This window comes from Oncorhynchus masou, chromosome 15 (assembly GCF_036934945.1).
Source record: "Oncorhynchus masou masou isolate Uvic2021 chromosome 15, UVic_Omas_1.1, whole genome shotgun sequence".
Classification (NCBI taxonomy): Eukaryota; Metazoa; Chordata; class Actinopteri; order Salmoniformes; family Salmonidae; genus Oncorhynchus; species Oncorhynchus masou.
In genome coordinates, this window is record NC_088226.1 from 71,259,893 (window position 1) to 71,285,121 (window position 25,229).

General features: G+C 46.0%; 1 protein-coding gene across 10 annotated transcripts in view; it reads left to right on the forward strand.

The window, feature by feature from the left end:
• The window catches only part of cracr2b (calcium release activated channel regulator 2B), a 50,468-nt gene extending 26,911 nt beyond the window's left edge, over positions 1-23,557 (forward strand). For 7 of the 10 annotated variants that reach the window (XM_064990181.1, XM_064990183.1, XM_064990185.1 and 4 more), the window contains 5 exons: positions 9,769-9,850; positions 14,280-14,394; positions 15,645-15,752; positions 18,481-18,557; positions 21,769-23,557. In XM_064990181.1, coding sequence (XP_064846253.1) covers positions 9,769-9,850; positions 14,280-14,394; positions 15,645-15,752; positions 18,481-18,557; positions 21,769-21,865 — 479 coding nt within the window. In that variant the 3' untranslated portion in view covers positions 21,866-23,557. Of the gene's footprint in view, positions 1-9,768; positions 12,176-14,279; positions 14,395-15,644; positions 15,753-18,480; positions 18,558-21,768 lie in introns of those variants that run through there. The other 3 variants (XM_064990184.1, XR_010458049.1, XM_064990189.1) reach the window with 3 other exon arrangements.
• The last annotated feature ends 1,672 nt before the right edge of the window (positions 23,558-25,229 follow it).

Genomic DNA, 25,229 nt, shown 5'->3' on the forward strand with positions numbered 1-25,229 from the left:
CTGGGGGTAAGAGAGTTCATGAAAATCTGTCCAATAACAGACTATTTATAGCATACTGTTTAGTAATGATGTATGCAGTTAGCAACAAATAACAGACTCCCAATAACAGGTACTAATATTGAGAGTGTTAGACCCACCATTCCTTCCTGGGTACTACTGTGGGTTCAGCCGAGATCAGCCCAATAACAGACTGGGTACTACTTCCTGGGTAATGCAGAGAAATGTACTAGATGAAAACTGGAATGATTATGACATCCGGGAATTTAAAGCATATAACAATTTAGACTGGGACTACATGTGGGAATAGGGAGTAGTGGACTACAATAACAGACTAGTGGACTACATGGGGGTATAGGGAGTTAGACCCAAATAGGGAGGTAACTACATGGGGAATAGGGGAGGTAGTGGACTACAATAATAGTGGAGGTATACTGCTGTTGGTAAGAGAGGTAGACCCAATAACAGACTGGGTATAGTGGACTACTGTGGGTAATAGGGGAGGTAGACTACATAACAGAATGGGTAGTGGACTACATGGGGGTAAGGGAGGTAGTGACTCAATAACAGACTACATGGGGGTAAGGGAGGTAGTGGACTACATGGGGAATAGGGGACTAGGGTACTACATGGGGAATAAGGGAGTTAGTGGACTACATGGGGAATAGACTGGGTATACTGCTGTGGGTATAGGGGAGTTAGTGGACTACATGGGGAACAGACTGGGTTGGACTACATGGGGAATAGGGAGGTAGTGGACTACATGGGGAACAGGGACTGGTAGTGGACTACATGGGGAATTGGGGAGGTAGTGGACTGCATGGGTAATGCTGGGGGTAAGAGAGTGGACTACATAACAGGGGAGGTGGGTACTACATGTGGGTTAGAGGAGGTAGACTACATGGGGAATTGGGGAGGTGGGTACTATTGGGGAATAGGGAAGGTAGTGGACTACATGGGGAATAGGGGAGGTAGTGGACTTATGGGGAATAACAGACTAGGGACTACATGGGGAATAAGGAGGTAGTGGACTACATGGGGAATAGGGGAGGTAGTGGACTGCATGGGGAATAGGGAGGTAGTGGACTACATGGGGAATAGGGGAGGGTGGACTGCATGGGGAACAAGGGAGGTAGTGGGCCCAATAACATGGGGAACTGGGGTAGGTAGTGGACTACATGGGGAACAGGGGTATATAGTGGACTACATAGGGAACAGGGAGGTAGTGGACTACATGGGGAATTGGGGAGGTAGTGGACTACATGGGGAATAGGGGAGGTAGTGGACTGCATGGGGAATAAGGGAGTTGGACTACATGGGGAATAGGGGAGGTAGTGGACTACATGGGGGTAATTGGGGAGGTAGTGGACTACATGGGGAACTGGGGAGGTAGTGGACTACATGGGGAACTGGGGAGGTAGTGGACTACATGGGGAATAGGGAGGTAGTGGACTGCATGGGGAATAGGGGAGGAAGTGGACTACATGGGGAATAGGGGAGGTAGTGGACTACATGGGGAATTGGGGAGGTAGTGGACTACATGGGGATTTGGGGAGGTAATGGACTGCATGGGGAATTGGGGAGGTAGTGGACTGCATGGGGAATTGGGGAGGTAGTGGACTGCATGTGGGATTTGGGGAGGTAATGGACTGCATGGGGAATGCTGGGGAGGTAATGGACTACATGGGGAAAATTGGGGAGGTAGTGGACTACATGGGGAATTGGAGAGGTAGTGGACTGCATGGGGAATGGGGAGGTAGTGGACTTAGCATGGGGAATATCAACAGGTAGTGGACTGCATGGGGAATAGGAGAGGTAGTGGACTACATGGGGAATTGGGGAGGTAGTGGACTACATGGGGATGGATTACATGGGGAATATGGGAGGTAGTGGATTACATGGGGAATATGGGGAGGTAGTGGACTACATGGGGAGCTGGAATGGATTATGAATCCGGGAAGTGGATTACATGGAACAATTTAGAGGTAGTGGACTACATGGGGAATAGGAGAGGTAGTGGACTACATGGGGAATAGGAGAGGTAGTGGACTACATGGGGAATAGGAGAGGTAGTGGACTACATGGGGAATAGGGGAGGTAGTGGACTACATGGGGAATAGGGGAGGTAGTGGACTACATGGGGAATAGGAGAGGTAGTGGACTACATGGGGAATAGGGAGGTAGTGGACTACATGGGGAATAGGAGAGGTAGTGGACTACATGGGGAATAGGGAGGTAGTGGACTACATGGGGAATAGGGGAGGTAGTGGACTACATGGGGAATAGGGGAGGTAGTGGACTACATGGGGAATAGGGGAGGTAGTGGACTACATGGGGAATAGGGGAGGTAGTGGACTACATGGGGAATAGGGGAGGTAGTGGACTACATGGGGAATAGGGGAGGTAGTGGACTACATGGGGAATTGGGGAGGTAGTGGACTACATGGGGAGGTAGTGGATTACATGGGGAATATGGGAGGTAGTGGACTACATGGGGAATATGGAGGTAGTGGACTACATGGGGAATAGGGAGAGGTAGTGGACTACATGGGGAATAGGGGAGGTAGTGGACTACATGGGGAATAGGAGAGGTAGTGGACTACATGGGGAATAGGAGAGGTAGTGGACTACATGGGGAATAGGAGAGGTAGTGGATTACATGGGGAATAGGTAGTGGACTACATGGGGAATAGGGGAGGTAGTGGACTACATGGGGAATAGGGAGGTAGTGGACTACATGGGGAATAGGGGAGGTAGTGGACTACATGGGGAATAGGGGAGGTAGTGGACTACATGGGGAATAGGGGAGGTAGTGGACTACATGGGGAATAGGGGAGGTAGTGGACTACATGGGGAATAGGGGAGGTAGTGGACTACATGGGGAATAGGGGAGGTAGTGGACTGCATGGGGAATAGGGGAGGTAGTGGACTGCATGGGGAATTGGGGAGGTAGTGGACTGCATGGGGAATATGGGGAGGTAGTGGACTACATGGGGAATATGGGGAGGTAGTGGACTACATGGGGAATAGGGGAGGTAGTGGATTACATGGGGAATAGGGGAGGTAGTGGACTATGGGGATGGGGAATTACATGGGGAGGTAGTGGATTACATTGGGAATTGGGGAGGTAGTGGATTACATGGGGAATAGTGGGGGGAGGTAGTGGACTACATGGGGAATAGGGGAGGTAGTGGACTACATGGGGAATTGGGGAGGTAGTGGATTACATGGGGAATAGGGGAGGTAGTGGACTCCATGGGGAATTGGGAGGTATTACTGCATGGGGATTTGGGGAGGTAGTGGATTACATGGGGAATTGGGGAGGTAGTGGACTACATGGGGAATTGGGGAGGTAGTGGACTACATGGGGAATTGGGGAGGTAGTGGACTACATGGGGAATTGGGGAGGTAGTGGACTACATGGGGAATTGGGGAGGTAGTGGACTACATGGGGAGGTAGTGGATTACATGGGGAATTACATGGGGAATAGGGGAGGTAGTGGATTACATGGGGAGGTAGTGGATTACATGGGGAGGTAGTGGATTACATGGGGAATAGGGGGGTAGTGGATGGATTACATGGGGAATAGGGGAGGTAGTGGATTACATGGGGAATAGGAGAGGTAGTGGACTACATGGGGAATAGGAGAGGTAGTGGACTACATGGGGAATAGGGGAGGTAGTGGACTACATGGGGAATAGGGGGAGGTAGTGGACTACATGGGGAATAGGGGAGGGTGGACTACAATAGGGGAGGTAGTGGACTACATGGGGAATAGGGGAGGTAGTGGACTTACATGGGGAATAGGAGGAGGTAGTGGACTACATGGGGAATAGGAGAGGTAGTGGACTACATGGGGAATAGGAGAGGTAGTGGACTACATGGGGAATAGGAGAGGTAGTGGACTACATGGGGAATAGGGGAGGTAGTGGACTACATGGGGAATAGGGGAGGTAGTGGACTACGTGGGGAATAGGGGAGGTAGTGGACTACGTGGGGAATAGGGGAGGTAGTGGACTATGTGGGGAATAGGGGAGGTAGTGGACTACATGGGGAATAGGGGGTAGTGGACTACATGGGGAATAGGGAGGTAGTGGACTACATGGGGAATAGGGGAGGTAGTGGACTACATGGGGAATAGGGAGGTAGTGGACTACATGGGGAATAGGGAGGTAGTGGATTACATGGGGAATAGGAGAGGTAGTGGACTACATGGGGAATAGGGGAGGTAGTGGACTACATGGGGAATAGGAGGAGGTAGTGGACTACATGGGGAATAGGAGAGGTAGTGGACTACATGGGGAATAGGAGAGGTAGTGGACTACATGGGGAATAGGAGAGGTAGTGGACTACATGGGGAATAGGGAGGTAGTGGACTACATGGGGAATAGGGGAGGTAGTGGACTACATGGGGAATAGGGGAGGTAGTGGACTACATGGGGAATTGGGGAGGTAGTGGACTACATGGGGAATTGGGGAGGTAGTGGACTACATGGGGAACTGGGGAGGTAGTGGATTACATGGGGAATATGGGGAGGTAGTGGATTACATGGGGAATAGTGGGAGATAGTGGATTACATGGGGAATTGGGGAGGTAGTGGATTACATGGGGAATAGGGGAGAGAGTGGATTACATGGGGAGGTAGTGGATTACATGGGGAATTGGGGGTAGTGGATTAGTGGGGATTAGTGGATTACATGGGGAATTGGGGAGGGAGTGGATTACATGGGGAATTGGGGAGGTAGTGGATTACATGGGGAATAGGGGAGGTGGTGGACTACATGGGGAGGTAGTGGATTACATGGGGAGGTAGTGGATTACATGGGGAATAGGGGAGGTAGTGGATTACATGGGGAATAGGGGAGGTAGTGGATTACATGGGGAGGTAGTGGATTACATGGGGAATAGGGGAGGTAGTGGATTACATGGGGAATGGGGAGGTAGTGGATTACATGGGGAATAGGGGAGAGGGGAGTAGGAGGTAGGGAGGTAGGGGAGGTAGTGGACTCATGGGGAGTAGGGGAGGGAGTGGATTACATGGGGAGGTAGTGGATTACATGGGGAATAGGGGAGGGAGTGGATTACATGGGGAATAGGGGAGGTAGTGGATTACATGGGGAATAGGGGAGGTAGTGGATTACATGGGGAATTGGGGAGGTAGTGGATTACATGGGGAATAGGGGAGGGAGTGGATTACATGGGGAGGGGGAGTGGATTACATGGGGATGTAGTGGATTACATGGGGAATAGGGGAGGTAGTGGATTACATGGGGAATAGGGGAGGTAGTGGATTACATGGGGAATTGGGGAGGTAGTGGATTACATGGGGAATAGGGGAGGTAGTGGATTACATGGGGAATAGGGGAGGTAGTGGATTACATGGGGAATAGGGGAGGGAGTGGATTACATGGGGAGGTAGTGGATTACATGGGGAATAGGGGAGGTAGTGGATTACATGGGGAATAGGGGAGGGGTGGATTACATGGGGAATAGGGGAGGTAGTGGATTACATGGGGAGGGGGAGGGAGTGGACTACATGGGGAATAGGGGAGGTAGTGGATTACATGGGGAATAGGGGAGGTAGTGGATTATATGGGGAATAGGGGGAGGTAGTGGATTACATGGGGAATAGGGGAGGTAGTGGATTACATGGGGAATAGGGGAGGGAATGGATTACATGGGGAGAAGGGGAGGGAGTGGATTACATGGGGAGGTAGTGGACTACATGGGGAATAGGGGAGGTAGTGGATTACATGGGGAATAGGGGAGGTAGTGGATTACATGGGGAGTCGGGGAGGGAATGGATTACATGGGGAGTAGGGGAGGGAGTGGATTGCATGGGGAATAGGGGAGGTAGTGGATTACATGGGGAATATGGGAGGGAATGGATTACATGGTGAGGGAGGGAGGATTACATGGGGAATAGGGGAGGGAGTGGATTACATGGGGAGTAGGGGGAGGGAGTGGATTACATGGGGAGTAGGGGAGGGAGTGGACTACATGGGGAGTAGGGGAGGGAGTGGACTACATGGGGAATAGGGGAGGTAGTGGATTACATGGGGAATTGGGGAGGGGAGGGTGGATTACATATGGGGAATATGGAGTGGGGAGGTAGTGGATTACATGGGGAATAGGGGAGGTAGTGGATTACATGGGGAATAGGGGAGGTAGTGGATTACATGGGGAATAGGGGAGGGAGTGGATTACATGGGGAATTGGGGAGGTAGTGGACTACATGGGGAGGTAGTGGATTACATGGGGAATTGGGGAGGTAGTTTATTACATGGGGAATTGTGGAGGGAGTGGACTACATGGGGAATTGGGGAGGTAGTGGACTACATGGGGAATTGGGGAGGTAGTGGACTACATGGGGAATTGGTGAGGTAGTGGACTACATGGGGAATTGGGGAGGTGGTGGACTACATGGGGAGGTAGTGGATTACATGGGGAGGTAGTGGATTACATGGGGGATAAGGGAGGTAGTGGATTACATGGGGAATAGGGGAGGTAGTGGATTACATGGGGAGGTAGTGGATTACATGGGGAATAGGGGAGGTAGTGGATTACATGGGGAATGGGGGAGGTAGTGGATTACATGGGGAATAGGGGAGGTAGTGGACTCCATGGGGAGGTAGTGTATTACATGGCTATTTGGGGAGGTAGTTTATTACATGGCGAATTGGGGAGGGAGTGGACTACATGGGGAATTGGGGAGGTAGTGGACTACATGCGGAATTGGGGAGGTAGTGGACTACATGGGGAATTGGGGAGGTAGTGGACTACATGGGGAATTGGGGAGGTGGTGGACTACATGGGGAGGTAGTGGATTACATGGGGGTGTAGTGGATTACATGGGGAATAGGGGAGGTAGTGGATTACATGGGGAATAGGGGAGGTAGTGGATTACATGGGGAGGTAGTGGATTACATGGGGAATAGGGGAGGTAGTGGATTACATGGGGAATAGGGGAGGTAGTGGATTACATGGGGAGGTAGTGGATTACATGGGGAATAGGGGAGGTAGTGGATTACATGGGGAGGTAGTGGATTACATGGGGAATAGGGGAGGTAGTGGATTACATGTGGAATAGGGGAGGTAGTGGATTACATGGGGAGGTAGTGGATTACATGGGGAATAGGGGAGGTAGTGGGTTACATGTGGAATAGGGGAGGTAGTGGATTATATGGGGAATAGGGGAGGTAGTGGATTATATGGGGAATAGGGGAGGTAGTGGATTACATGGGGAATAGGGGAGGGAATGGATTACATGGGGAGTAGGGGAGGGAGTGGATTACATGGGGAGGTAGTGGGTTACATGTGGAATAGGGGAGGTAGTGGGTTACATGTGGAATAGGGGAGGTAGTGGATTACATGGGGAGTCGGGGAGGGAATGGATTACATGGGGAGTAGGGGAGGGAGTGGATTGCATGGGGAATAGGGTAGGTAGTGGATTACATGGGGAATATGGGAGGGAATGGATTACATGGTGAGGGAGTGGATTACATGGGGAATAGGGGAGGGAATGGATTACATGGGGAGTAGGGGAGGGAGTGGATTACATGGGGAGTAGGGGAGGTAGTGGACTACATGGGGAGTAGGGGAGGGAGTGGACTACATGGGGAGTAGGGGAGGTAGTGGATTACATGGGGAGTGGGGGAGGGAGTGGACTACATGGGGAGTAGGGGAGGGAGTGGACTACATGGGGAGTAGGGGAGGGAGTGGACTACATGGGGAGTAGGGGAGGGAGTGGATTACATGGGGAGTAGGGGAGGGAGTGGACTACATGGGGAGTAGGGGAGGGAGTGGACTACATGGGGAGTAGGGGAGGGAGTGGACTACATGGGGAGTAGGGGAGGGAGTGGACTACATGGGGAGTAGGGGAGGTAGTGGATTACATGGGGAGTAGGGGGAGGGAGTGGATTACATGGGGAGTAGGGGAGGGAGTGGACTACATGGGGAGTAGGGGAGGGAGTGGACTACATGGGGAGTAGGGGAGGGAGTGGACTACATGGGGAGTAGGGGAGGTAGTGGACTACATGGGGAGTAGGGGAGGGAGTGGATTACATGGGGAGTAGGGGAGGGAGTGGATTACATGGGGAGTAGGGGAGGGAGTGGACTACATGGGGAGTAGGGGAGGGAGTGGACTACATGGGGCGTAGGGGAGGGAGTGGACTACATGGGGAGTAGGGGAGGGAGTGGACTACATGGGGAGTAGGGGAGGGAGTGGACTACATGGGGAGTAGGGGAGGGAATGGACTACATGGGGAGTAGGGGATACTTATTTTCCACCATAATTTGCAAATAAATTCATTAAAAATCCTGGGGAGTATAGGGGAGGGAGTGGGCTACATGGGGAGTAGGGGAGGGAATGGACTACATGGGGAGTAGGGGAGGGAGTGGACTACATGGGGAGTAGGGGAGGGAGTGGACTACATGGGGAGTAGGGGAGGGAGTGGACTACATGGGGAGTAGGGGAGGGAGTGGACTACATGGGGAGTAGGGGAGGGAGTGGACTACATGGGGAGTAGGGGAGGGAGTGGACTACATGGGGAGTAGGGGAGGGAGTGGACTACATGGGGAGTAGGGGAGGGAGTGGACTACATGGGGAGTAGGGGAGGGAGTGGACTACATGGGGAGTAGGGGAGGGAGTGGACTACATGGGGAGTAGGGGAGGGAGTGGACTACATGGGGAGTAGGGGAGGGAGTGGACTACATGGGGAGTAGGGGAGGGAGTGGATTACATGGGGAGTAGGGGAGGGAGTGGACTACATGGGGAGTAGGGGAGGGAGTGGACTACATGGGGAGTAGGGGAGGGAGTGGACTACATGGGGAGTAGGGGAGGGAGTGGACTACATGGGGAGTAGGGGAGGGAGTGGATTACATGGGGAGTAGGGGAGGGAGTGGATTACATGGGGAGTAGGGGAGGGAGTGGATTACATGGGGAGTAGGGGAGGGAGTGGACTACATGGGGAATAGGGGAGGGAGTGGACGTAGGGGAGGGAGTGGACTACATGGGGAGTAGGGGAGGGAGTGGACTACATGGGGAGTAGGGGAGGGAGTGGACTACATGGGGAGTAGGGGAGGGAGTGGACTACATGGGGAGTAGGGGAGGTAGTGGACTACATGGGGAGTAGGGGAGGGAGTGGACTACATGGGGAGTAGGGGAGGGAGTGGACTACATGGGGAGTAGGGGATACTTATTTTCCACCATAATTTGCAAATAAATTCATTAAAAATCCTACAATGTGATTTTCTGGACATTTTTTTTCTAATTTTGTCTGTCATATTTGAAGGGTACCTATGACGATAATGACAGGCCTCTCTGTATATAGTGGTCTGTGTGTATAGTGGTCTGTGTGTATATAGTGGTCTGTGTGTATAGTGGTCTGTGTGTATATAGTGGTCTGTGTGTATATAGTGGTCTGTGTGTATATAGTGGTCTGTGTGTATATAGTGGTCTGTGTGTGTATATAGTGGTCTGTGTGTATATAGTGGTCTGTGTGTGTATATAGTGGTCTGTGTGTATATAGTGGTCTGTGTGTATATAGTGGTCTGTGTGTATATAGTGGTCTGTGTGTATATAGTGGTCTGTGTGTATATAGTGGTCTGTGTGTATATAGTGGTCTGTGTGTGTATAGTGGTCTGTGTGTGTATATAGTGGTCTGTGTGTGTATATAGTGGTCTGTGTGTGTATAGTGGTCTGTGTGTATATAGTGGTCTGTGTATATAGTGGTCTGTGTGTGTATAATGTTACGTGTGTTAACTGCAGGTGTCGACTTCCAGATTCGTGCTGTGACACTGGGCTCCACCACCATCGCTCTTCAGCTCTGGGATACTGCAGGACAGGAGAGGTTTGTGTGTGTGTGTGTGTGTCAGTGGAGGCTCCTCAGAGGAGGAGGGGGAGGACAATCTTCCTCAGTGAATTTCAGAAAAATAGATGATGTGATACAAAAAGTTATCTTATTTAGATACAACTATAGTAAATATATTCACCTGACCAAATAATTGATTAAAACCCTGTTTTGCAAACAAGGTCTACTGTAGCCTCAACAGCACTCTGTAGGGTAGCACCATGGTGTAGCTGGAGGACAGCTAGCTTCCGTCCTCCTCTGGGTACATTGACCTCAATACAAAACCTAGGAGGCTCATGGTTCTCACCCCGTTCCATAGACTTACACTGTAATTATGACAACTTCCTGGAGGACGTCCTCCAACCTATCAGAGCTCTTGCAGCATGAACATGTTGTCCACCCAATCAAAGGATCAGAGAATGAATCTACTACTGAAAGCATACGCTACAGCTAGCTAGCACTGCAGTGCATAACATGTGGTGAGTAGTTGATGCAACGAGAGAGAGAGAGAGACAATAGTTGAACAGTTTTTAACAAATTAATTTATTCAAAAATTAAAAGAGAACGAGAGAGAGAGCTATATTTCGTTGCGTATATCTTTTTCACTTTTACTTACTTAGCTAGCGAATGCAGCTAGCTAGTTTAGCCTACTCAAACACCTGGCAAAAACAGAGAGGAATGCTATGTTAGCTAGCGGGCTATGGCTATCCAACAGAGAGGGATGCTATGCTAGCTAGCTGGCTATGGCTATCAAACACAGCAGGATGCCATGAGAGCTAGCTGCAGTGCATAACATGTGGTGAGTAGTTGACGCAATGAGAGAGAGAGACTATAGTTGAACAGTTTTTAACAAATTAATTTATTCAAAAACTAAAAGAGAACGAGAGAGAGAGCTATATTTCATTGCGTATATATTTTTCACTTTTACTGACTTTGCTAGTGAATACACCTAGCTAGTTTAGCCTACTCAAACACCTGGCTAGAACAGAGAGGGATGCTATGTTAGCTAGCGGGCTATGGCTATCCAACAGAGAGGGATGCTATGTTAGCTAACTGGCTATGGCTATCAAACAGAGAGGGATGCTATGTTAGCTAGCTGGCTATGGCTATCCAACAGAGAGGGATGCTATGTTAGCTAGCGGGCTAAGGCTATCAAACAGAGAGGGATGCTATGTTAGCTAGCGGGCTAAGGCTATCAAACAGAGAGGGATGCTATGTTAGCTTGCTGGCTATGGCTATCAAACAGAGAGGGATGCTATGTTAGCTAGCGGGCTAAGGCTATCAAACAGAGAGGGATGCTATGTTAGCTTGCTGGCTGTGGCTATCAAACAGAGAGGGATGCTATGTTAGCTAGCTGGCTATGGCTATCAAACAGAGAGGGATGCTATGTTAGCTAGCGGGCTAAGGCTATCAAACAGAGAGGGATGCTATGTTAGCTAGCGGGCTATGGCTATCAAACAGAGAGGGATGCTATGTTAGCTTGCTGGCTATGGCTATCAAACAGAGAGGGATGCTATGTTAGCTTGCTGGCTATGGCTATCAAACAGAGAGGGATGCTATGTTAGCTAGCGGGCTATGGCTATCAAACAGAGAGGGATGCTATGTTAGCTAGCGGGCTAAGGCTATCAAACAGAGAGGGATGCTATGTTAGCTTGCTGGCTATGGCTATCAAACAGAGAGGGATGCTATGTTAGCTTGCTGGCTATGGCTATCAAACAGAGAGGGATGCTATGTTAGCTAGCGGGCTAAGGCTATCAAACAGAGAGGGATGCTATGTTAGCTTGCTGGCTATGTCGAGTCGCAATTTAATGGCTCAGACACAGTATTATGTGGCAGGGTCTACAGGAAATCACGGTCTACAAATACAAAAACAGCCACGTCACTGATACCGACGTCACGCTTCCAGACAAACTAAACACCTTCTTTGCCCACTTTGAGGATAGTACAGTGCCACCGTCGCGGCCCGCTAACAAGGACTGTCCCCCCCTCTCCTTCTCCTTGGTCGACGTGAGTAAAACATTTAAACATGTTAACCCTCGCAAGGCTGCTGACCCAGATGGCATGCAGACCAGCTGGCTGGTGTGTTTACAGACATATTCAATCACTCCCTATCCCAGTCTGTTGTCCCTTCAAGATGGCTACCATTGTTCCTGTACCCAAGGAGGCAAAGATAACTGAACTAAATGGTGTGTGTGCTCAGCCCCCTCCTGTACTTCCTGTTCACCTACGACTGCGTGGCCATGCGTGCCTCCAACTCAATCATCAAATTTGCAGATGACACAACAGTAGTGGGCTTGATTACCAACAACGATGAGACAGCCTATTTTATTTTACCTTTATTTTACTAGGCAAGTCAGTTAAGAACAAATTCTTATTTTCAATGATGGCCTAGGAACAGTGGGTTAACTGCCTGTTCAGGGGCAGAATGACAGATTTGTACCTTGTCAGCTCGGGGATTTGAACTTGCAACCTTTCGGTTACCAGTCCAACGCTCTAACCACTAGGCTACCCTGCCACCCCTACACAGAGGAGGTGAGGGCCCTATGAGTGTGGTGTCAGGAAAACAACCTCAGACTCAATGTCAACAAAACAAAGGAGATGATTGTGGACTTCAGGAAACAGCCCCCCATCCACATCGACAGGACAGTTGTGGAGAAGGTGGAGAGTTTTAAGCTCCTGGGCGTACACATCACAGACAAACTGATATGGTCCACCCACACAGACAGCGTGGTGAAGAAGGCGCAACAGCATGGCCTGGTATGGCAGCTGCACCGCCCTCAACCGCAAGGCTCTCCAGAGGGTGGTGCAGTCTGCACAACGCATTCACCCGGGTCAAACTACCTTCCCTCCAGGACATCTAAAAGGACAACAACCACCCGAGCCACTGCCCTTTCACACCACTACCATCCAGAAGACGAGGTCAGTACAGGTGCATCAAAGCTGGGACCGAGAGATTGAAAAACAGCTTCTATCTCAAGGCCATCAGACTGCTAAACAGCCATCACTAACTCAGAGGCTGCTTCCTAAATTAGAGACCTGATCACTGGACACTTGAATAAATGGATCACTAGTCACTTTAAACAACGCCACTTTCAACAATGCCACTTTAATCATGTTTACATATCTTACATTACTCATCTCATATGTATATACTGTATTTTATACCATCTACTGCACCTTGCCTATGTCGCTCGGTCGTCGCTAATCCATATACTGATATATGCGTATTTTCATTCATCCCTTGAGATTTGTGTGTATCGAGTAGTTGTTGGGGAATCGTGAGATTACTTGTTAGATATTGCTGCACTGTCGGAACTAGAAGCACAAGCATTTCGCTACACTCGCATCTGCTAACCATGTGTATGTGACCAATAAAATGTCACTGTCTGTCACCTTGATTACTAATATGTCTGTCGGCCTGTGTGCACCTACGTTGTAAACTTTAATTCATATGATAGGTTATTTGCGAGCTAGCTGGCTCTGACTATCCTACACTGGAACTCTTCCAAGTCAAGGTAAGGTTTTGGTTTTATTAATTTATTGCCACCGGGGCCCGCCAGTGTAACTGCTAAACTGCTTACTGACTGTACTGCATGATTGTAGCGGGTTTACCAATGCGGTAGTTCTATTATCTATGGTGACTATGACGTTACTTTAGCTAATATGGTGACGATGACGTAGGCTGTGTGTAGCGGTTATGATATGAAGGTTTTGACGCCTGGCCACAGACAGCTGATGCGTTTGTGCATTGACGTCCACAAGCGAAGGGGGAAAAAGGTGAGAGGAGGGGAGCGCGTAGATGTGAGAAGTAATTATATAATGATTAAAGGCATCATGCTGTTTGTATGTGGCTGCTATGAAAATGAATTGTGTTTGCGTGTGATCAGGGGGTGTATTCATTCTGCCGATTCTGTTGAAAAACATTTCTCAAATGGAACAAACGGGATAAACATACTTGAGTTTGTCTAATAGAAACGCTTCGTTTGCAACTGTTGGACTAATGATTACACCCTAGATCAGCTAGATGCAGGTAAGAGTGTCCAAGTTGGTATTGAATGTGTCACTGTCTGTCACCTTGATTACTAATATGTCTGTCGGCCTGTGTGCACCTACGTTGTAAACTTTAATTCATATGATAGGTTGTAGCAACCTCCATGATGTGTACAGGGAAAATGTTAGTATCATGTAGTAGCCTAAACCTATCACTGTTACATTGACCTGTGTGAATGGAATATGAATGAGAGTCATCCAATATGCTCTAATGCAAATAATGCTTATGAAATATACTAATCCTCCCTCATCTTAAATGGCACCAACCACCACTGGTCTGTGTGTCTCTCTGTGTGTGTGTGTGTGTCTGTGTGTGTCTGTGTGTGTCTGTGTGTTTGTGCGTAGTCATTTTGTCCTGTCTCTTTTCTTCATGTCCAAGGTTCCGCAGCATTACCCAGCAGTACTATCGCAAGGCTGATGGAATCCTCACCATGTATGACATCACTGACTCCGCCTCCTTCTCCGCGGTCAGAGGGTGGATGGACCTTGTGCAGGTGAGTGAATGGACAGGTGAAGGGGCGAATAAATTATTGCAGTTTTTTGCATACAACCCCATCACGTGACAGGCTGTTGGGTAATATGAATTTGCATACAACCTCATCACGTGACAGGCTGTTGGGTAATATGAATTTGCATACAACCTCATCACGTGACAGGCTGTTGGGTAATATGAATTTGCATACAACCTCATCACGTGACAGGCTGTTGGGTAATATGAATTTGCATACAACCCCATCACGTGACAGGCTGTTGGGTAATATGAATTTGCATACAACCCCATCACGTGACAGGCTGTTGGGTAATATGAATTTGCATACATGGGTAAAATTAGTTTCATGTTAATTATATAATATGTCTGATTGTAACATGTTAATTATATTATATGTCTATAATAGTAACATGTTAATTATATAAAATCAAATCAAATTTATTTGTCACATACACATGGTTAGCAACAAGTAATCTAACTAACAATTCCTAAACTACTGTCTTATGTCTAAATGTCTATGATTGTAACATGTTAATTATATATGTCTATGATTGTAACATGTTAATTATATAATATGTCTATAATAGTAACATGTTAATTATATAATATGTCTATAATAGTAACATGTTAATTATATAATATGTCTATAATAGTAACATGTTAATTATATAATATGTCTATAATAGTAACATGTTAATTATATTATATGTCTATGATTGTAACATGTTAATTATATATGTCTATGGTTGTAACATGTTAATTATATAATATGTCTATAATAGTAACATGTTAATTATAGAATATGTCTATGATTGTAACATGTTAATTGTATAATATGTCTATAATAGTAACATGTTAATTATATAATATGTCTATAATAGTAACATGTTAATTATATAATATGTCTATAATAGTAACATGTTAATTATATAATATGTCTATAATAGTAACATGTTAATTATATAATATGTCTATAATAGTAACATGTTAATTATATAATATGTCTATAATAGTAACATGTTAATTATATAATATGTCTATAATAGTAACATGTTAATTATATAATATGTCTATAATAGTAACATGTTAATTATATAATATGTCTATGATTGTAACATGTTACTTATGTCTATGGTTGTAACATGTTAATTATATAATATGTCTATGATTGTAATATGTTAATTATATTATATGTCTATAATAGTAACATGTTAATTATATTATATGTCTATGTCTATGTCTCTTCTGTACTAGGAAAGGATGTCTGAGGGGGCGGTCCTGATGCTGCTGGGAAACAAAATGGACTTATCAGAAGATCAGAAGAGGGAGGTTACCACCAGAGAGGGACAGCGATTGGCTGAGGTAAGATTATATCCTGATGACTGATGAGTCTTCAGGACCTCTAATGGCTGAGGTTGTTTTTTACTACTATGTGCACCCAAACTCAACGAAAAAAGAAACGTCCCCTTTTCAGAACCTTGTCTTTCAAAGATAATTCGTAAAAATCCAAATAACTTCACAGATCTTCATTGTGAAGGGTTTAAACACTGTTTCCCATGCTTGTTCAATGAACCATAAACAATGAATGAACATGCACCTGTGGAACGGTCGTTAAGACACAAACAGCTTACAGACTGTAGGCAATTAAGGGCACAGTTATGAAAACTTAGGACACTAAAGAGGCCTTTCTACTGACTCTGAAAAACGCCAAATGAAAGATGCCCAGGGTCCCAACTAATCAGCGTGAATGTGCCTTAGGCATGCTGCAAGGAGGCATGAGAACTGCAGATGTGGCCAGGTCAATGAATTACAATGTCTGCACTGTGAGATACCTAAGACAGCACTACACGGAGACAGGACAGACAGCTGATCGTCCTCGCAGTGGCAGACCACGTGTAACAACACCTGCACAGGATCGGTACATCCGAACATCACACCAGCGGGACAGGTACAGGATGACAACAACAACTGCCGAAGTTACACCAGGAACGCACAATCCCTCCATCAGTGCTCAGACTGTCCGCAATAGGCTGAGAGAGGCTGGACTGAGGGCTTGTAGGCCTGTTGTAAGGCAGGTCCTCACCAGACGTCACCGGCAACAACGTCGCCTACGGGCACAAACCCACCATCGATGCACCAGACAGGACTTTCAAAAAGTGCTCTTCACTGACGAGTCGCGGTTTTGTTGAACCAGGGGTGATGGTCGGATTCGCGTTTATCGTCGAAGGAATGAGCATTACACTGAGGCCTGTACTCTGGAGCGGGATCGATTTGGAGGTGGAGGGTCCGTCATGGTCTGGGGCGCTGTGTCACAGCATCATCGGACTGAGCTTGTTGTCATTGCAGGCAATCTCAAAGCTGTAAGTTACAAGGAAGACATCATCCTATCTCATGTGGTACCCTTCCTGCAGGCTCATCCTGACATGACACTCCAGCATGACAATGCCACCAGCCATACTGCTTGTTCTGTGCATGATTTACTGCAAGACAGGAATGTCAGTGTTCTGCCATGGCCAGCGAAGAGCCCGAATCTCAATCCATTGAGCACGTCTGGGACCTGTTGGATTGAAGGGTGAGGGCTAGAACTTGTTCAGTTTATGTCTCAGTTGTTGAATCTTGTTCATACAAATATTTACACCTGTTAAGTTTGCTGAAAATAAACGCAGTTGACAGTGCGAGGACTTTTCTTTTTTTGCTGAGTTTATATTTAGATTGTAGTAGACATAGTAAACTTGTAGTAAACCAATGTAACTACTATGCACTTCTATATTTAGTTTAGTTTACTACATGTACTACTATAACTACTGTGTACTTCTATATTTAGTGTACTATGTGTATTACTATAACTACTGTGTACTTCTATATTAAGTGTACTATGTGTATTACTATAACTACTGTGTACTTCTATATTTAGTGTACTATGTGTATTACTATAACTACTGTGTACTTCTATATTTAGTTTACTATGTGTACTACTATAACTACTGTGTACTTCTATATTTAGTTTACTATGTGTACTACTATAACTACTGTGTACTTCTATATTTAGTGTACTATGTGTACTACTATAACTACTGTGTACTTCTATATTTAGTTTAGTTTACTATGTGTACTACTATAACTACTGTGTACTTCTATATTCAGTTTAGTTTACTATGTGCACTACTATGTACTTTATGTTTAGTTTAGTGTACTGTGTACTTTGTTTAGTTTAGTGTACTGTAGTGTGGCGTGAGGTGATGTTGTGTACTGTAGTGTGGCGTGAGGTGATGTTGTGTACTGTAGTGTGGCGTGAGGTAATGTTGTGTGGTGTAGTGTGGCGTGGCGTGAGGTGATGTTGTGTACTGTAGTGTGGCGTGAGGTGATGTTGTGTACTGTAGTGTGGCGTGAGGTGATGTTGTGTGGCGTGAGGTGATGTTGTGTGGTGTGAGGCGATGTTGTGTGGCGTGAGGTGATTTTGTGTACTGTAGTGTGGCGTGAGGTGATGTTGTGTGGTGTGAGGCAATGTTGTGTGGTGTGAGGCGTGAGGTGATGTTGTGTGGCGTGAGGTGATTTTGTGTACTGTAGTGTGGCGTGAGGTGATGTTGTGTACTGTAGTGTGGCGTGAGGTGAGGTGAGGTGATGTTGTGAGGTGATGTTGTGTGGTGTGAGGCGTGAGGTGATGTTGTGTGGTGTGAGTTGATGTTGTGTGGTGTGAGGCGATGTTGTGTGGTGTGAGGCGTGAGGTGATGTTGTGTGGTGTAGTGTGGCGTGAGGTGATGTTGTGTACTGTAGTGTGGCGTGAGGTGAGGTGAGGTGATGTTGTGAGGTGATGTTGTGTGGTGTGAGGCGTGAGGTGATGTTGTGTGGTGTGAGGCGATGTTGTGTGGTGTGAGGTGATGTTGTGTGGTGTGAGGCGATGTTGTGTGGTGTGAGGCGTGAGGTGATTTTGTGTACTGTAGTGTGGCGTGAGGTGATGTTGTGTGGTGTAGTGTGGCGTGAGGTGAGGTGATGTTGTGTGGTGTGAGGTCATGTTGTGTGGCGTGAGGTGATTTTGTGTACTGTAGTGTGGCATGAGGTGATTTTGTGTCCTGTTGTGTTTTCTCTACAGCAGGACAATGCAGTGTTCTATGAGTGTAGTGCAAGGAGTGGATACAACATAGAGGAACTGATGACACAGCTGGCATGGTATGTAGAACATAATTACAGCTGGTATGGTATGTAGGACATAATTACAGCTGGTATGGTATGTAGGACATTATTACAGCTGGTATGGTATGTAGGACATCATTACAGCTGGTATGGTATGTAGGACATAATTACAGCTGGTATGGTATGTAGGACATCATTACAGCTGGTATGGTATGTAGAACATAATTGGTATGGTATGTAGGACATCATTACAGCTGGTATGGTATGTAGGACATAATTACAGCTGGTATGGTATGTAACATCATTACAGCTGGTATGGTATGTAGGACATCATTACACCTGGTATGGTATGTACATCATTACACCTGGTATGGTATGTAGGACATCATTAGCTGGTATGGCTCATTGCAGCTGGTATGGTATGTAGAACATCATTACAGCTGGTATGGTATGTAGGACATCATTACAGCTGGTATGGTATGTAACATCATTACAGCTGGTATGGTATGTAGGACATCATTACAGCTGGTATGGTATGTAGAACATAATTACAGCTGGTATGGTATGTAGGACATCATTACAGCTGGTATGGTATGTAACATCATTACAGCTGGTATGGTATGTAGGACATAATTATGGTATGTAGAACATCATTACAGCTGGTATGGTATGTAGCACATCATTACAGCTGGTATCATTACATGGTATGGGACATCATTACAGTATGTAGGACATCATTACAGCTGGTATGGTATGTAACATCATTGCAGCTGGTATGGTATGTAGGACATCATTACAGCTGGTATGGTATGGTATGTAACATCATTACAGCTGGTATGGTATGTAACATCATTACAGCTGGTATGGTATGTAGGACATCATTGCAGCTGGTATGGTATGTAGGACATCATTACAGCTGGTATGGTATGTAGGACATCATTACAGCTGGTATGGTATGTAGGACATCATTACAGCTGGTATGGTATGTAGGACATCATTACAGCTGGTATGGTATGTAGGACATTATTACAGCTGGTATGGTATGTAGGACATCATTACACCTGGTATGGTATGTAGGACATAATTACAGCTGGTATGGTATGCAGGACATAATTGGTATGGTATGTAGGACATCATTACAGCTGGTATGGTATGTAGGACATCATTACAGCTGGTATGGTATGTAGGACATTGCAGCTGGTATGGTATGTAGGACATCATTACAGCTGGTATGGTATCATTGGTATGGTAGGACATCATTACAGCTGGTATGGTATGTAGGACATCATTACAGCTGGTATGGTATGTATTACAGCTGGACATCATTACAGCTGGTATGGTATGTAGGACATCATTACAGCTGGTATGGTATGTAGGACATCATTACAGCTGGTATGGTATGTAGGGTACATTATTACACCTGGTATGGTATGTAGGACTGGTATGGTATGTAGGACATTATTACACCTGGTATGGTATGTAGGAAATCATTGGTATGGTATGTAGGACATCATTACAGCTGGTATGATATGTAGGACATCATTACAGCTGGTATGGTATGTAGGACATCATTACACCTGGTATGGTATGTAGGACATTATTACACCTGGTATGGTATGTAGGAAATCATTGGTATGGTATGTAGGACATCATTACAGCTGGTATGGTATGTAGGACATTATTACACCTGGTATGGTATGTAGGACATAATTACAGCTGGTAATGTATGTAGGACATCATTGCAGCTGGTATGGTATGTAGGACATAATTGGTATGGTATGTAGGACATCATTGCAGCTGGTATGGTATCATTGCAGCTGGTATGGTACATCATTACAGCTGGTATGGTATGTAGACAGCATAATTACAGCTGGTATGGTATGTAGGACATAATTACAGCTGGTATGGTATGTAGGACATCATTATGGTATGTAGGATATAATTACAGCAGGTATGTAGGACATAATTACAGGTATGGTATGTAGGACATAATTGGTATGGTACATCATTGGTATGGTATGTAGCTGGTATGGTATGTAGGACATCATTACAGCTGGTATGGTATGTAGGACATCATTACAGCTGGTATGGTATGTAGGACATAATTACAGCTGGTATGGTATGTAACATCATTACAGCTGGTATGGTATGTAGAACATAATTGGTATGGTATGTAGGACATCATTACAGCTGGTATGGTATGTAGGACATCATTACAGCTGGTATGGTATGTAGGACATCATTACAGCTGGCATGGTATGTAGGACATTATTACAGCTGGTATGGTATTTAGGACATCATTGGTATGGTATGTAGGACATCATTGGTATGGTATGTAGAGCATCACCTCACTGCACCCCTCCATAGACCTACATTATATTAAAGTCACTTTACTTGACGTGTAATAAAACGTGTTCTCATTTTCTTGATTAATGGCTTTAAGTTTTATCACAGCCATCTTGCCACAATAAATGAATTACAGTTTAGGTTCTGGATTTCAGCACTGATAAATCACCAATATTAGCTTCACTTCTTTTTATTTTTTTCAAACACTAAATAATTAGAAAATGCACTGCTTTAAAATGGAACTAGCCTCAATGGCGCTGCTCATGCTGGCATGGGATGCCATAGTGGCACAGACACAAAGATAAGTCCTCTATCTATCTCTATGGAGGTGACAGCCAAAGTCATCTGTCCGTTGCAAGACGGTTAACTCCACAGGTCTACATTGACCTTTCTGATTATAGCCTATAGCCCAGTAACACTTTGGGACGGCAGCGTAGCCCAGTGGTTAGAGTGTAGAGGTGGCAGGTAGCCCAGTGGTTAGAGCGTAGAGGCAGGAGGTAGCCTAGTGGTTAGAGTGTAGAGGTGGCAGGTAGCCTAGTGGTTAGAGTGTAGAGGCAGCAGGTAGCCTAGTGGTTAGAGTGTAGAGGTGGCAGGTAGCCTAGTGGTTAGAGTGTAGAGGTGGCAGGTAGCCTAGTGGTTAGAGTGTAGAGGTGGCAGGTAGCCTAGTGGTTAGAGTGTTGGACTATTAACTGATAGGTTGTTAGGTCGAATCCCCAAGCTGACAAGGTAAAACTCCCTTGAACAAGGCAGTTAACCCACTGTTCCCTGGTAGGCTGTCATTGTAAATAAGAATTTTTTAACTGACTTTCCTGGTTTAATTAAGAAAAGCATCAGTCTGATTATTTTAGTGAATATATATCTTTACCGAAACATCTCTCTATATTTTCTTCTTCTTCCGTAGGTTGTTATCGGCCCAGCAGGATCAGCAGCGTGAGGAGACTCTCCATCTGTCAGCTGACCACTCCAACAGAGACAACAGGAAGAGCTGCTGCAAGTAGGACAGGAACATAGAGCTTAGACAGAGGGTTTATCTTTGTATCTGTGCCATAATGGCTGTTGTGACATCATGGGCAGCGCCATTGTGGACTTTCTCCATTTTTAAAGGGGTACATTTTCTTCTTATTCTGTGTTTATAAAAAGCATTTTATCTACACTGAACAAAAATATAAACTCAACATGTAAAGTGTTGGTCTCATGTTTCATGAGCTGAAATGAAAGATCCCAGAAATGTTCCATACGTACAAAAAGCTTATTTCTCTCAAATGTTTTGGATAGATTTGTTTACAACATTGTTAGTGAGCATTTCTCCTTTGCAAAGATAATCCAACCACCTGACAGGTGTGGTATAACAATAAGCTGATTAAACAGCATGATCATTACACAGGTGCACCTTGTGCTGGGGACAATAACAGGCCACTCTAAAATGTGCAGTTTTGTCACACAACACAATGCCACAGATGTCTCAAGTTGAGGGAGAGTGCAATTGGCATGCTGACTGCAGGAATGTCCACCAGAGCTGTAGCCAGAGAATTTAATGTTGATTTCTCTACCATAAGCCGCCTCCAACGTCGTTTTAGAGAATTTGGCAGTACGTCCATCCGGCCTCACAACCACAAACTACTTGTAACCACGCCAACCCAGGACCACCACATCCGGCTTCTTCTCCTGCTGGATCGTCTGAGACCAGTAACCCGGACTTATTCTGATTGGTTGGGCCTGGCTCCTCAGTGGGTGGGGCTATCCCAGCCACCCAGACAACTGATGAACATGAATCAGACGATGATTCAGTAAAATCGTTGAAATTGTTGTATGTTGTGTTTTTTTATGTTTTTTTATCCAGTGTAATATTGGTGATTTTAGCGCCACCTGCAGTGCTGGAGTTTTGAACCATTTATTTTATATTGGGGGGGACATGCATTAATTTATTTTGGCCAATAGATGGCAGTAATGTAACAAAGCTATTTAAAAATATATATATATATGTGTGTGTGTGTGTGTGTGTGTGTGTGTGTGTGTGTGTGTGTGTGTGTGTGTGTGTGTGTGTGTGTGTGTGTGTGTGTGTGTGTGTGTGTGTGTGTGTGTGTGTGTGTGTGTGTGTGTGTGTGTGTAACCCACTTTGAAGAAGAAGGCAATGCTCGGATCATTGACTGATGGCTCCCAACCCATAGAAATCCCCACCCCAGTTGACTACTTTAAAATGACGGAAGCCCTCATTGACAATGTCCATGCTAAAATGGGTTCTAATCCATCCAGAGTCCTCTTTCTACTTCTATAGACAGGAAACAGTAGGGACTCATCCATGGTCCAAAGCTGTTCTAGCAACATGTGTAAGAGAGTGAACCGTGACAACATGTGCGAGAGTGAACAGTGAGATTAGGGTACGATACCATTAACCTAAGCACTTTAAAATACCCTTCTTCACTGTGTATTTTACAAGTGTATGTGGGCCTATAAAACACTGTTAGACATATACAGTAAATACAAACAGTTCGGATGAAGTTTACTGTAATTATATTTTATAGACTGACACAACATTGTCTATATAAATATGTTTACTGTAATGTAATGTATAAACTGATACATTGTCTATGTAAATATGTTTACTGTAATTATATTTTATAGACTGATGCAACATTTTCTATGTAAATATGTTTACTGTAATTATATTTTATAGACTGATACATTTTCTATGTAAATATGTTTACTGTAATTATATTTTATAGACTGATGCAACATTTTCTATGTAAATATGTTTACTGTAATTATATTTTATAGACTGATGCAACATTTTCTATGTAAATATGTTTACTGTAATTATATTTTATAGACTGATATATTGTCTATGTAAATATTGTTGTTGTGGTACTAATAAAGTTATTGATAAGTAACTATACTGCATCAAATCTCTTCCCTCTGTGTCCTTCATTATTATAGTGTTTGGCAACTACTGATCAATAAGTCAAGTACACAGAACCGCCTGCTAGAAACAGCCTGCTAGAAACAGCCTGGTGGTAACAGTCTGGTGGTGGTAACAGCCTGGTGGTAACAGCCTGGTGGTAACAGCCTGGTGGTAACAGCCTGGTGGTGGTAACAGTCTGGTGGTAACAGTCTGGTGGTGGTAACAGTCTGGTGGTGGTAACAGTCTGGTGGTAACAGCCTGGTGGTGGTAACAGTCTGGTGGTGGTAACAGTCTGGTGGTGGTAACAGTCTGGTGGTGGTAACAGCCTGGTGGTAACAGTCTGGTGGTGGTAACAGTCTGGTGGTGGTAACAGCCTGGTGGTAACAGTCTGGTGGTGGTAACAGTCTGGTGGTGGTAACAGTCTGGTGGTGGTAACAGTCTGGTGGTAACAGTCTGGTGGTGGTAACAGCCTGGTGGTGGTAACAGTCTGGTGGTGGTAACAGTCTGGTGGTGGTAACAGCCTGGTGGTAACAGTCTGGTGGTGGTAACAGCCTGGTGGTGGTAACAGCCTGGTGGTGGTAACAGCCTGGTGGTGGTAACAGTCTGGTGGTAACAGTCTGGTGGTGGTAACAGCCTGGTGGTAACAGCCTGGTGGTAACAGTCTGGTGGTAACAGTCTGGTGGTAACAGTCTGGTGGTGGTAACAGCCTGGTGGTAACAGTCTGGTGGTGGTAACAGCCTGGTGGTAACAGTCTGGTGGTAACAGCCTGGTGGTGGTAACAGCCTGGTGGTGGTAACAGCCTGGTGGTAACAGTCTGGTGGTGGTAACAGTCTGGTGGTAACAGTCTGGTGGTAACAGTCTGGTGGTAACAGTCTGGTGGTGGTAACAGCCTGGTGGTGGTAACAGTCTGGTGGTAACAGTCTGGTGGTGGTAACAGCCTGGTGGTAACAGCCTGGTGGTAACAGTCTGGTGGTAACAGTCTGGTGGTAACAGTCTGGTGGTGGTAACAGCCTGGTGGTAACAGTCTGGTGGTGGTAACAGCCTGGTGGTAACAGTCTGGTGGTAACAGTCTGGTGGTGGTAACAGTCTGGTGGTAACAGCCTGGTGGTGGTAACAGCCTGGTGGTGGTAACAGCCTGGTGGTAACAGTCTGGTGGTGGTAACAGCCTGGTGGTAACAGTCTGGTGGTAACAGTCTGGTGGTGGTAACAGTCTGGTGGTAACAGCCTGGTGGTGGTAACAGCCTGGTGGTGGTAACAGCCTGGTGGTAACAGTCTGGTGGTGGTAACAGCCTGGTGGTAACAGTCTGGTGGTGGTAACAGTCTGGTGGTGGTAACAGTCTGGTGGTAACAGTCTGGTGGTAACAGTCTGGTGGTGGTAACAGCCTGGTGGTAACAGTTTGGTGGTGTTAACAGCCTGGTGGTAACAGCCTGGTGGTAACAGTCTGGTGGCGGTAACAGCCTGG